The following is a 14,283-nucleotide window of genomic DNA, read 5'->3' as shown; positions in this document are numbered from 1 at the left end:
TGGGGGTGAACACATATACACACACCACTTTTCTGTTGTTTCTTTTTTTAAATTTTTTGAAACACGTCACCATTTTGGACTATTTTGTGTATGACCATTACAGGAAATAAAAATAAATTACAGGTTGTAATGCAAGAAAATAGGAAAAATGTCAAGGGGGCTTGAAAACTTTTGCAAGGCACTGTAGCGTTCTCCTGACATCCAGCAAACCCAGGTTTGCCCGTCAGACTGCCAGATGGTAGAGCATGATTTATCACTCCAGAGAACGCATTTCCACAGCTCAAGAGTCCAATAGCAAAGAGCTTCTCACCACTCCAGCCGACGCTTGGCGTTGCGCATTGTGATTGTAGGCTTGTGTGCGTGCGGCTGCTCGGCCATGGAAACCCATTTCATGAAGCTGAGCCATGTGTTGTTCCTAGACGTTTCAACTTCACAATAACTGCACTTACAGTTGACTGGAGCAGCTCTAGCAGTGCAGAAGTTTGATGATGCGACTTGTTGAAAAGGTGGCATCCTATGACGGTGGCACGTTGAAAATCACTGAGCTCGTCAGTAAGGCCATTCTACTGCCGATGTTTGTCTATGGAGATTGTATTGCTTTGTGCTCGATTTCATACACCTACTGTAAATTAGCCAAATCCACAAATTTGAAGTGGTGTCCACATACTTTGTATATACAGTATAGAGATTATCTTAAAGCCATGCCCCTACTAAGCCACACCTCCACTCTAGGGTTCCTCCAGGAACCCATTGCTACATTGAACCATTAAATGTTCCCCCAAGAAGCCCTGAACTAACTGAAGGTGCAAATATAAACTATTGAGTAGTAATGGTTCCTTGAGGAACTCCAGGGGTTCCTTGAGGATCTCCAGGGTTCCTCGAGTCATCAATATTTCTAAGAGTGAACGTTTGACAAGAACCCTATGCTAATAGGGTGTCATCTGAGGCACAACTTTGGTTATTTTCTATAGGGCTTGGAGCCCTTTGGAGGGGCAGTGGTTTTAGCCATCTTGACCACAACGATACCACAATATATTCAAGTTTTTATCGCTATAACAGATGCCATTGGAGGTCATAGAACCTGTGGATACTGTCTTATTCTCCCATCCACTGCTAATTTATTATAGATATGAAGGACATTCTGCATATTTCTATGTCTTAGGGTTTTCTGTGATGTAGGCTTGTCTCTAAAATAAATTGATAGGCTGCATTCAATTTTGACATTTTCAATGTGTTATAATTTTTCACCTTTTGGCTGCTTCTTAAGACTTGGGTTGATAAACACCTGGTGTCTTTTTTCAAATCTCAAACATCCATCCATCCCTCCCTATCCTCCTCCTCCCGCTCCCTTTATCCCTCCCTCTCCACCACTCTCTCCTCTTGGCGCTGGTTGTGTTTTCCCACTGGGAATAGCGTAACTCCCTGCCAAATCCACCCAATTCATCCTATTGATTCAACCCTGGGCCTTCTCTGCACGCACACTAGAGCTCCATTTGAATGCCCCAGCCCAGTACAGCACTCTGCCGTCAGACTCGACTCAGCCGCCAGCTATATGCCATCAGACTCGACTCAGCTGCCGAGCGGCTCGTTCAAATCTAGTCGCGTCTGTTTCATGTTGGCTGTCATGAGACAAATTAGACATAAATGAAACTGATGATAAGATTGTTTCATTCTTGGGCATGCAGCGATGCAAGCATTGCGCACAGGTCTACAACATAGACCTATAACAAGCCACACCTCAAACTGCTATCTCAGACAGACAGTTTAAAATATGCTTTCTATTTCTTAACAGAGGATGATGTCTGGATCAGCGGACGAGCTGGCCAATCAGTGGTCTATTCACATGAATGTTTTTCATGACCAGTATACGCCACACAGTTCTGCTTTTGTTGTATGCCAACACCATTCCAACAAAGAAACATAGGTCATTAAAAGAAATCGAAGGAAAACTATTTCAGTCATATTGTAATTGTAATTGTAGTAGGTCATATTTCATGGAAATCTGGAAACACTGGACAGTTACTCTAACACCTTTTCTCAAATAATAACAAGTTAGTTACTGCACAATTTATTTAATGTTCTGATTGCACAAACATGATTTTTCTTCGGCTGCTGATCTTTAAAAAATACCATTGCTTTATTGCGCTAATAATTCCCTTTGTGTGCATATTAACCTTTATGTCATGGCATAATGGAACGTCTAATTGGCAAGAGTCTAAGGTGTCAGAGCACCCGCTACAAGTGATTTAGATGCATTTCAGGAAATACAGTTTCCTTTGGACAGGAGTACATTAAAAACCGATTACTTTGATTCGGGTTAATAATAATAATGAGTTCTGAAGCACTGTGAAGAATATAATGTGTTGGAAATCATGGTCCATAATCACATCAAGCATCGTTATACAATGACACCATTGATTTGACTTTGATATGAACAATCGTCAAAGGTTATCTCTCTGCTGAAAGCTAAGTTGAATAGGTCTTTATCGGTCATATAATATTCGATTATTAGTGGGCTTTCACAACCAGTGTGAAAGCCACCGCGCATCTCTCTCTCTCTCTCTCTCTCTCCCGTTCTCAGCTCTCGCTCTCGTCTCTCTCTTGCGTTCGCGTTCTCTCACAGTATTCCTCTCATCCGGGCGCACATTCGGCAGCTCGGCTTCGATACAGCTCCTCTCCAATGTGGTGGCTCCCGCGACCAGCTCATTGAACGTGAACAGTTTAGCCGAAGGGCGCTTTTCTAAATACCACGAAATTCTCACCGACTTCGGGGGGAGTTGGTCCTCTGTTGGATAAGGTTTTGCCGTTCCGTGCGTTGGACCCAAATCTCTAACTATACCAGCAATGGATACTTGGCTTGGCTTCTGCCCAGGCTTGCACTTAACTCTGTGTACCTGGTTTCTGATCTCTGCTCATACCCAGCTAAATGCCAAGGCGGAGATAACTTGCGCATTGTGCCAGTCGCCGGTCCAGCTACACCTGAAGGAATTACAGCTGGATACCGGTACGCACGCGGCTGATGGTACGAGGCATGCGGCCAAAGCTTTGGAACAGGTCCGACTGGAGTACCAGCTACTCGGAGCTACTGACCAAAATACTGGAGTACCAAGCGATACCCAACAGGCAGGTGTTCTCGTGGATGAGCCGAGATTCACTGACGATGGAGTTACCCCAAAAGTCGCTCTAGAAGATTTAACCGGGTCTAGTGAAAACGAAGAAAGGTACCGTGGTGAATATAATATTGGGGTGGATGATTTGGGTAAGGTCAAGGATGGTGCTGAGGATGTTGCGTTACGGAGAGCGAAGCGAAGCGGTCCCGAACCCCCCGAGTTTAGGGAGAGCCTTATGACCGGTGGCCCCGGTTTAGAAGGAGAGACATCGGATGAGAGAAGGAGTCCTGGTCCGTTACTGGACGGACACAGACTGGGTCGATCCGAATTCAAGTGGAACAGGGATGAGGGTCGAGGGACTTCCAGAGGAGATGATCCCAAACTAAGCAGCACTACTTTCGCCTTGACCGGGGACTCAGCGCATAACCACGCAGTGGTTTACTGGTCGGGGCAAAACAGCAGCGTAAGTGATGATTATTCACCATTTGTCATGTGTATTTGTATTTCACAAAATAAACAATGTTATATGATGAAGAACTACGTTTCGTCAATGACTGTAAAGGCCTAGTATATCCAAACTGTGCTGCGCACGGAAATATTCGCTTGCTTTAGCGAGTTGTTTGGCCACTGTAACAGGTGCATTGGTTCAGTTGCGCACAGCAGGGCACTATATCCCACATAGGTTTCAACACCTCCAGAAGCATTCGGGGCCCGGTTGGACTGGTAATGGCTATTGCACACGGAGGTATGCTTGATTGCAGCAGACTCCGTGCCCGTGCCATACCGATAGCAGCATTGCTTCACATAGCGGTTTGAAAACACTCACTATACTTGCGCATATAGGTTACTCTGACAGGTGAATTCCACTAGTTTTAGTTTATTTATATGTAATGAATACGACTGAAATAAATTATAATCGTTAACGTGTCCTGTATTTTGAAATATGTTTTGTTGCAGGTCTTGTATACGTCGCTTTAGATTTTTCATGCAATGTAGGCTAATTGATTGGGCAGATTTGTAGATATTTTTTACGGGGATATAAATTGTTTGAATTCTTTACTTGTAATAACGAAGTTTCGCATCGAATGAAAGCAAGCCTATGTGGTCCTCTGAATTTGCTGGCTTGTTCCTGTTGCTTCTATGTTCACAATTCCTTTACAATAGCCATAGATTTAATAGGCCTAGTTTAATAACTATATTCTATACCTATGAATTGTGTGGACTTTATATGCATATTTACCATTTATATGGATAAAAAATAAAATAATAATCTGCCAACTATCATCATGCCAGAGTAAATTATATTCAGAAAAATGCCTCGCTCCCCAAATTAGTAATCGGTGCACTTGTTACCTGTACTTACACAGACACTCCAAAGGGTGGCGTACAATGTACGAGAGACGATCATTATGCCTCTTAAAATCAGCTTCTGCAATTGTGTATTATTGTAGGGATACAGAGTCTGAGACAATGGTCTCTCATGGAATCAGGGGCAATGAAATCATCCAGGGACGGACCCTAGTGAAGCCTGAACTTCCCTAGCAAACATTCACAGCACTTAGAACACTGTTCTTAATATGCCTTGGCATATGTGATCAGTACCTATGGTGACGGTAAATAATACAATTTCATTGATTGGCAGGCTATGAGCCTGTAATAGCAGCTTTACAACCGCACAGAGGAGAACTGGTACGTCATGTCTGATTTTGGTCTATAAATGTTGCTCTGCCACCAAAGTCTGTCCGTCTACATAAGGGTATTCATTGGTGATGCACTACAACCTGTCTCATCCTCTGTGAGTGAAGACAGCTTGTACTTTAACTGAGGTCACAATGGAACATGTAGGTCATGTTAATGATAAGACATGTCCTTGTTCTGGCTAATACCTCAGGCTACTAATACATGAATAGCTGTTATGACACAGATGAATCATCTTCCTGTAGCAGCCAGATCATTCCATCCCAATTTTATTTTGAAACGGCTGGAATACTGACATGATTTCATCCCCCCTAAAAGGGCTTAGAGGCCTTCATTTGAAACAGAATAATATGGTGAAATGAATAAAAGCAATTTCCACAACCATGCAGACTCAGAGCAGAGAAAGCCACTGGGCTCTTTTTGTATCATTCTTACATGTTTCTTTTGTTGTTGTGGCTGCCTCTTTTTTTGCTTGATTTCATTTGGATGAAAAAAAAATGAATCCCTCAGTTTCAGTCCTCTGTCTGAAGTTATTATGACACGTTGCATGAACTTGTTTTTTAACTCGCAGTGATGGCTGCGGCGGTTTGGGGACATTTGTGTGTGTGTGTAAGTGTGAGTGTGTGTGCGGACTCTGTGTGTGTATGTGCTTGGCTCTGTGTGTGTGAGACAGGTTTTCTGGGTGTATTGTCTACCTCAGCCAGCCCAACTCCATGCCTCCGTTTCCCCCTAGCTGTAAATCTGTAAGAATTATCTTGAAGACGGAAACAGGTATCCATTTTGAAATATTCTCTTTTTGCCACATGAGGGGGATTGACTGCCTACTCAAGCATGTTTTCTCCAGCTCTCAGACACTAGTACTGGACTACTTTATCTTCATTGGGCTTTAGCTCCTGATTGTATGGGTGATGAATTAAGCCCTCAAGGACGGCCTGATGGAGCCTGAAGTGCTCTAACTCTAACTTAACCACAGCAGTTGGGGTTGGTGTGTGTGTGTGGCGGGGGTAGGTGGCTGAACGAGTCTACTCTGGCCTCACCCATGCATTCACTCACATGTCGTTGTGCCACCACACTCCCTCTCCTTCTTTATTTTTACATTAAAACATTTAAAAAAAAAACTTCTACCCAGAATGCTATGCTTGTGCTGCCTGAGCCGCGTTGTGCCCTGTGCCACTACTCTAGGATGACATGGGTAGAAGTGGTGTTACGTTCCCCAAGGCAGGTTGTACCCTCTGAGGCGTGTAGACAAGGCTAATGTGGTCTCTTCTCTATCTCTCTCTCTGTCTCTCTGTCTGTCTGTCTGTCTGTCTGTCTGTCTGTCTGTCTGTCTGTCTGTCTGTCTGTCTGTCTGTCTGTCTGTCTGTCTGTCTGTCTGTCTGTCTGTCTGTCTGTCTGCCTGAGCCCTGGGTGGATATTAGCCTAGCCTAGACTCCCTATGGGGAGAGAGATGGGCAGAGTGTCGAGTTTCTCAGTCTCAGTGGTGTTTATGAATATAATGGCAGGGTTCCTTCTTCTTGCCAATGTGGATACAAAATGGCCGCCATTATTGTGCTTCATGCTGATCATTACTATCATAAAAGCCACTTTCATAAGTGATTTTCAACCATGATAATGTATTTCATCCATCCACTAGCTTTTGATGTCGATGCTTCCAGTAATGCACTTCGCTGGTAGTAAATATCTACATATACGTCAATAGTGCAGGAAAATCTGCCAGCCCTGGCAGGATCTATGGCCATTTTTTCATCTTGATGTTTTTTCTTCATGATGCAATACATGGTTTTCTCTTTGTTCTTCATACATCCAGTGGGGGAAATCTAAATATGCATTTGCATAAGATGCAGAGTGGGACTCTGTGAGTGGTCTTTAATGGAAGAAGAGTTCATTATAAATCTGGCAGGTTATCAACGTAGTGAGCTGATCTTTTGAGATGCCTACATCTTTTTCAGAGAGCTAATAGGTAAAACACACAGACACACAGACACACACAGACACACACACACACACACACACACACACACACACACACACACACACACACACACACACACACACACACACACACACACACACACACACACACACACACACACACACACACACACACACACACTAAATTGTATACAAGACCCATTTTGTAAGGCTACAGTAATGTACTGTACAAGTGGAAGTCTTTCATAAACAATTAGTAACCATACTGTAGGCATATTGTACAGACCATAATTCGAGACATTCTTCAATATTTGCAGTACATTTAGTAGACTCAAGCACCTGACTCCTCAACCTGAACAAAGGAATATGCTGGTACACATGGATTCTTCCCCTCGAAATAAACTGAACTAAACTGAAATGAATTGAACTGAAATAAAATGAACAAAACTGAAATTAACTGAACTCAACTAAACTGAAATTAACAGAACTCAACTGAAATTAATTTTACTAAACTGAATTTAATTGACTGAAATGAACTTCATTATTCAACAACATCCGCTCATCTTGAAGAATTACGTTGTTCGCCAACCCCCTTACCTCACCCACCAACAGTGAGGAGAGGGTGGCGTAGTTTGTTGGCATAGCTGAACACAGCTTTGGCATCCATGCAGTGGCCAGGAACATGATTTAGGATGTACACAGGGGGCTTGTTCCTAGCCCTGTCTGTGTCTCGTCTCACCCCTTGAATGGCTTCCCTTCCATTTAGTGATGCTAATGGATTACAAAGTGCCACTATTTTGCTACCTACCGCTATGGAGGAACTAGCATCTCTTGAGGAAGAAGGGAAGAGAGGAGGATAGGATGGGGTGTCATAAATAATGCCCTCTTCCAAAGGGACTCTTCCTCTTTTCATACCTCCATCCCCTCTCCTCTTCGTCTACTTTGTGTTTACAAATGTGTTTTCCCAGCCCTTGTTTCCTCTCCGCAGTGGAGGTAGTGAAGCTTGGTGGCAAGACGCCATGCGCCGCCACGACTAGACGGAGGATACATCTTGACTTGAGCTAACTTGGCCCGACCTTTTCAGGCTAGCGCCGAGCTGTGTGTTCGTGTTTAGCACCTTGTTTAGTTGCTTTATCAAGATTGACTACATGCTTGTCATTTATTATTTAGTTAATGGACTGGATTGAGAGAAACATGTGAAAGGCGATGGAATAATAACTAGGGTCCTCGTTTTACCTTGGTGAACTTTCCCTGGTCAAGCCAGGTCATGAAACACCTTGTGAAAACTGCTCTCCAAGACCTACCGATGAAGGTAGTTTAACGTAACTACAGTTGGCTTATCAGTGTTTGGATAGCCACACATTTACCCAGTATGCCTGTATTGCAACACATTCAGGGTCAATTACAATGTCATTACATAGCACATGCTGTTGTAACAGAGGAACATCTAAAACCACAGAAGTCACTAAAAGCCTTGAGACTCATGTCTCCTGCATGGCTCGGAGCTACCCATTGGATGAAAGGTTCTGAAAGCAGTCAATCACCAAGCTAATGGTCTCATTGTGTTTCCTGTACCATCACCACTGCAGCGGTACTAGAGCAGGCCTTGGTGGAAGGATACGTTAAGACTGGTTGACTTGAGTGTAATCATACGCTTGGCCATTGATCCCTTTCTGCTGTCGACAGAGCACCGAGCCGCATGTCTGTGTGTGTGAGTTTGTGAGTGTGTGTGTAGGTGTTAATAACATTAATATAAAATAGTGTCAAATGTGATTTGGTTTCATCTTCATTCTATTATTAAACCTCTTTTTCCACGGGAGGTATCTCAGGATATAGTAGGGGCCGACCGTGACATTGTCTCTGGCTCTCTAGCAGCTGATCCCAGTACAGTTTGGATGGTAGTGGTTGGACTGGCGTAGTCTGACTGTCTCTAGTTCTCTAACAGCTGATCTCAGACCAGTTTTGCATGGTAGTGGTTGGACTGCGTGGTCCAGTGTAGTAGGTAGATCGAAGTAGGTGGTATATGCAGCATGCTCCCCCTGGGTATAGAGTCTTGACCTTTACCACCGTTTTTTAGGCAAAGTGGGATACCTTGTAACGTTGATCTCTCTTGGCATTTCCTGAACATTAGCACATTAGGCAGAACGCAATGACTAAGTAATGATGTCAGAGAGGATGTTGAGGGGGGAGATCACCTACCGCTCTCTCTCTCCCTCACACTCACTCGCTCTCTGTCTCTACCACACACGCAAATACTCTTTCCCTCACCCCTTCCTCTTTCTGTCACTCTCTCCCTCTCTTTCTCACTCAGTCGGGTGAATGGTGTCACGGTTTTGAAGGGTTGCCGTTGATGCAGACTAATGATGACATACTGTATTATACCCCAGGACCCACACTCAATTAACACACTGTCTAATTAAAATGATCTAGCGGTTTATCTATGAAAAAGACTGCGAATGGCCGTAAAACGGGGCCACGCCACATTAACTTCACTATCCCCTTCTCCTTCCCTTTTTATTCCCATTTAGATTTTAATGATAATAACCTGATTAAACATCAGCCATTACCAAACATATTGTGGAAGCATCTTTCATTTAGTGGAGGGAAATATATGTGGCTTGATGATGGGAGATTTGCTAACGGAGTCAGTCTGGGGAAGCAAGCAGTACGTGACTTTAAACTCCTGTCTCTCCATTGTATTTGCTAAAGGAAGACTATTCCTCTCTCTCTCTCTCTCTCTCGCTCTCACTCTCTCGCTCTCTCGCTCTCTCTCTCTTCATCTTTGAGCTTGACTATCCTCATGAAAGTAGCCTCTAATGATAGTCACCCCCTCTACGCATTCACACATTTTAATTTGTAATAACGCTTTAAGAAAAGTAAAGACGAGCTTGGTTTGAAACCTAATAATACAACTGTGCTCAGTAAAACAGAGAGAGTGAGTGTTCATAGATATCAATGCAATATTCATTAGCCTTCTTTCTCTTTAGAGGAGTTTTGCTGAGTGGGAGGGGCATCAAAAAATGAGCCAGCTAGGTTTGTTTTTACACAATGTATGATTGTTATGAATGAAAAGGGCCTGGAGTTATCCCTGACCTCGTGACCCAACCAGGAAATACTCTGGGCCCTTGTGATAGCCTATAATAAATAGGGCCCACAGTTTAATCAAGTCAGGAAACGCTCCAGGGCCTAGTCATGAAAACACTTCACCGCTAGACAGGCGTTGTCAATGTGAATCTTATGAAGGCCTTGTGTGAGCAATGCCCTTAGGCAAGGTGTTAATTGCTTCTTAAGCTCTTTGATACAGTATGTAGGCTAGCACCTGTCTGCTCCATTGAACAACAGCCTATTTCTACCTCCAGACAGTTACCTTAAACACAGAGGGGTTGTTACTGCTTTCCTTATGTATCTGGTTATTGGCTGTGTATGGCTGGGTCCCACATGGCACCCAAATCCCTGTGTAGTGCCCATATAGTTCTGGTCAAAAGTAGTGCACTATATAGGGGATATGGTGTCACTTGGGATTCATTCTTGCAGGCGTCAATAAAGAGATATCCTGGTATGTCTGGGTGTGTGCCTTGAAGTTTCCTCAGTCCCCAGATTATGAATAGCTACTACCACTGTCTCTATTGAGATGTGAGGCCATAAGGGGGAAATGATGATGTAACTTTGTTTTAATGAGGGAATGTGATATACTGTTAGTTGATTATATAGCTAAAGCATTACTTAACAAGTTTGGTGGTAAATTGCTGAATGAGAGGTTGGCACAAACATACACACACACACACAAACACACACACACACACACACACACACACACACACACACACACACACACACACACACACACACACACACACACACACACACACACACACACACACACACACACACACACACACACACACACACACACACACACTAGTGTCAGCTAGTTAGCCACTGCTAGCGGTCATCAGTCAACTCTCGCCAGTCTGCACTCAAACCAGAGCAAGTCGGACGTATTTTTCTCCATATCTCCGGATTCCTATCGCATGCTCTGAACTTTATTTTTTTGTTCACCTGGATCATCGCAGCTAGCTGTTATTCGAGTGGCCACTCCTGGCTAACGTCACTGTCCCGAAGCAAGAACCAATTAACCTGGAGCTAGCCTTGCTAGGGCCATCTCCCGGCTAGCCAAAGAGGTCCATCAGCCACAATACCTATTTTGCCAACTGGCCTGAACCCCCGCCGACCCATCACGACTGTTCCACCGACGTGATTCGCCCGATGGGGTTTTCTCAACTGGCTCTGCCGTCTCGTCGTCCCCTGAATGCCCATCCGCTAGCATGCAAGCCGCGGCCCGCTAGCTGTCCAGAGCACATCAGACTGTTAGCTGAAGAGGCCCACCGGACAAATTATTTGGCCACTATACCTATTTTGCCAATTGGCCTGGTTTACCACACGGAGCCCTGCTGATCCGTCTGCTGACGTAATAGCACGAGGGGGCCACAAAATACTTTTTCCGTAGCGACGTCCCTCCAAGGCCCTTCTGTTAGCTTGCTAGCCCTGGCCCGCTAGCTGCCTGAAGTCACTCACTGGACTCCTATGATCACTCTGCTACGCATGCCTCTCGCTAACGTCAATATGCCTTGTCCATGGCTGTTTTGGTTAGTAATTATTGCCTTATTTCACTGTAGAGCCTCTAGCCCTGCTCAATACGCCTTATTTAACACTTAACACTAGTTCCGCCTAGCACACATGCGGTGACATCACCTGGTTAAATTATATTTCTAGAGACAATATCTCTTTCATCGTCACTCTATGCACAGGTTTACCCCCACTGTATTCACATCCTACCATACCTTTGTCTGTACATTATGCCTTGAATCTATTCTACCTTGCCCAGAAATCTGCTCCCTTTACTCTCTGTTCTGAACGTACTAGATGACCAGTTATTTTAGCCTTTAGCCGTACCCTTATCCTACTCCTCCTCTGTTCCTCTGGTGATGTGAGGGTTAATCCAGGCCCTGCAGTACCATGCTACTGTCACGCCCTGACCTTAGAGATCCCTGTTTATTCTCTATATTTTGGTTAGGTCAGGGTGTGACTAGGGTGGGTACTCTAGTTTTGCTATATCTATGTTTTCTTTTTCGTTGTTGGCCGAGTATGGTTCGCAATCAGAGGCAGCTGTCTATAGTTGTCTCTGATTGGGGATCATACTTAGGCAGCCTTTTTTCCCACCTTCAGTTGTGGGATCTTGTCTTTGTTTGGTTGCATGTATTTTTGCACGATGAAGCATTTTGTTCGATGTATTGTTTATTGTTTTTTTGCTGGTTCACATTTCAATAAAATATGATGAACTCAAATCACGCTGTGCCTTGGTCTACCCTTAACAACGAACGTTACAGCTACACTCGCATTCCCCAGGATGCTATCATTTGTTGACTTCTGTAACCGTAAAAGCCTTGGTTTCATGCATGTTAACATTAGAAGCCTCCTCCCTAAGTTGGTTTTATTCACTGCCGTAGCACACACTGCCAACCCGGATGTCCTAGTCGTGTCTGAATTCTGTCTCAGGAAGACCACCAAAGACCCTGAAATTTCCATCCCTAACTCTAACATTTTCCGACAGGATAGAACTGCCAAAGGGGGTGGTGTTGCAATCTACTGCAGAGATAGCCTGCAGAGTTCTGTCTTACTATCCAGGTCTGTACCCAAACAATTCAAGCTTCTACTTTTAAAAATCCACCTTTCCAGAAACAAGTTTCTCACCTTTGCCGCTTGCTACAGACCAACCTCTGCCCCCAGCTGTGTCCTGGACACCATATTTGAACTGATTGCCCCCATCTATCTTCAGAGCTTGTGCTGCTAGGTGACCTAAACTGGGACATGCTTAACACCTCGGCCATCCTACAATCTAAGCTTGATGCCCACAATCTCTCACAAATGATCAATGAACCCACCAGGTACAATCCCAAATCTGTAAACACGAGCACCCTCATTGATATCATCCTAACCAACTTGCCCTCCAAATAGACCTCTGATGTTTTCAACCAAGATCTCAGCGATCACTGCCTCATTGCCTGCATCCGTAACGGGCCCTTTTCAAAAAAAATTGAACCAGGAACAGATATAGCCCTTGGTTATCTCCAGACCTGAATGCCCTTGATCAGCGCCCTTGACCAGCGCAAAAACATCCTGTGGTGTTCTGCATTAGCATCAAATAGCCCCTGTGATTTGTAACTTTTCAGGGAAGTTAGGAACCTTAGCACGCCAGTATCTCTACTTGCACATTCATCTTCTGCACATCTACCATTCCAGTGTTTAATTGCTATATTGTAGTTACTTCGCCACCATGGCCTATTTATTGCCTTACCTCCATTATATTACTTAATTTGCATTCACTGTTCTAGACTTTTCTTTTTTTCTACTGTATTATTGACCGTATGTTTGTTTATTCCATGTGTAACTCTGTGGTGTTGTATGTGTCGAACTGCTGTGCTTTATCTTGGCCAGGTCGCAGTTGTAAATGGGAACATGTTCTCAGCTAGCCTACCTGGTTAAATAATGGTGAAAAAAACACACAGAAAAACAAATAAACACACACATCTCCCCCTGTTAATTAAAGTATGTAAAAATCTTTACTTACAGACTCTCTTGCTCTATTTAATAAAATCTCTTCTTTATTTTTCTCTCTCTCTTTCTCTCTCTCTCTTTCTCTCTTGCTGTTACTGTGTTATAAAGCCTGAGTTCAGACAGAGTTGAGCTGAACACCTGCAGTAATGTTGAGTGATGAATGGTAACAAGCGTGTAACTAAAATAAATACTTACCCCGACACATTTCAGGTGTTTCAGCTTACTCACTACTTTTTGCTCTTCTGGCTGCTATGTCGACAACACAGCAATTTTCTGCAGCATGGCCCATAGAGCTGAACACAGCACATCAACACATCCTGGCTATGGTTCTCTCTCTGTCTCTCTGTCTCTCTGTCTCTCTTCATTCCTCTCTCTCTCTCTCTCTCCTCTCTCTCTCTCTCTCTCTCTCTCTCTCTCTCTCTCTCTTTCTCTCTCTCCTCTCTCTCTTCATCCCTCTCCCTCTCTCTCTCTCTTTCTCTCTCTCTCTCTCTCTCTCTCTCTCTCTCTCTCTCTCTCTCTCTCTCTCTCTCTCTCTCTCTCACCCTCTACTCTTTCTCTCTGCTCTCTCTTCCCCCCTCTATCTCTCTCTCTCTCTCTCTCTCTCTCTTTCTCAACTGTTTTTTTGAGGGGGGGGGGGCTCTTGAAAACTAAATGGGGCATCTCAAGAGATTTCATCCTGCAAACTATCAAATAAATAAATGCATCTCTCTCTCTCTTCTTGACATAGCTTTTATTGTTTCCCTCTCTTTATGTCTCTACTATATCTATTTTATCACCCTCCCTATGGAATGGTTTTAATACGCAGGAGGAACAATAGGGCAAGAAGTCTGCTTTATTTCATTGTTATCCTGTGTCCCAACAATGATACTCTTGATACCTGGATAACAGTAAATAATGAAATACTGAAGTCTGCAGGTATTGTCTGTAG

At 43.9% G+C, this 14,283-nt stretch overlaps 1 protein-coding gene across 1 annotated transcript in view; it reads left to right on the top strand.

Moving 5' to 3' along the window:
- Positions 1-2,624: 2,624 nt before the first annotated feature.
- LOC116375209 (VPS10 domain-containing receptor SorCS3-like) overlaps positions 2,625-14,283 on the top strand; it is a 218,950-nt gene continuing 207,291 nt past the window's right edge. Inside the window, exon 1 of the mRNA XM_031831344.1 lies at positions 2,625-3,573. Coding sequence (XP_031687204.1) covers positions 2,845-3,573 — 729 coding nt within the window. The 5' untranslated portion in view covers positions 2,625-2,844. The remainder of the gene's footprint in view (positions 3,574-14,283) is intronic.

This window comes from Oncorhynchus kisutch, linkage group LG1 (assembly GCF_002021735.2).
Source record: "Oncorhynchus kisutch isolate 150728-3 linkage group LG1, Okis_V2, whole genome shotgun sequence".
In the NCBI taxonomy this organism is placed as follows: Eukaryota; Metazoa; Chordata; class Actinopteri; order Salmoniformes; family Salmonidae; genus Oncorhynchus; species Oncorhynchus kisutch.
Note: the sequence above shows the minus strand (reverse complement) of the source record. Positions and strands in the feature narration are given on the sequence as shown.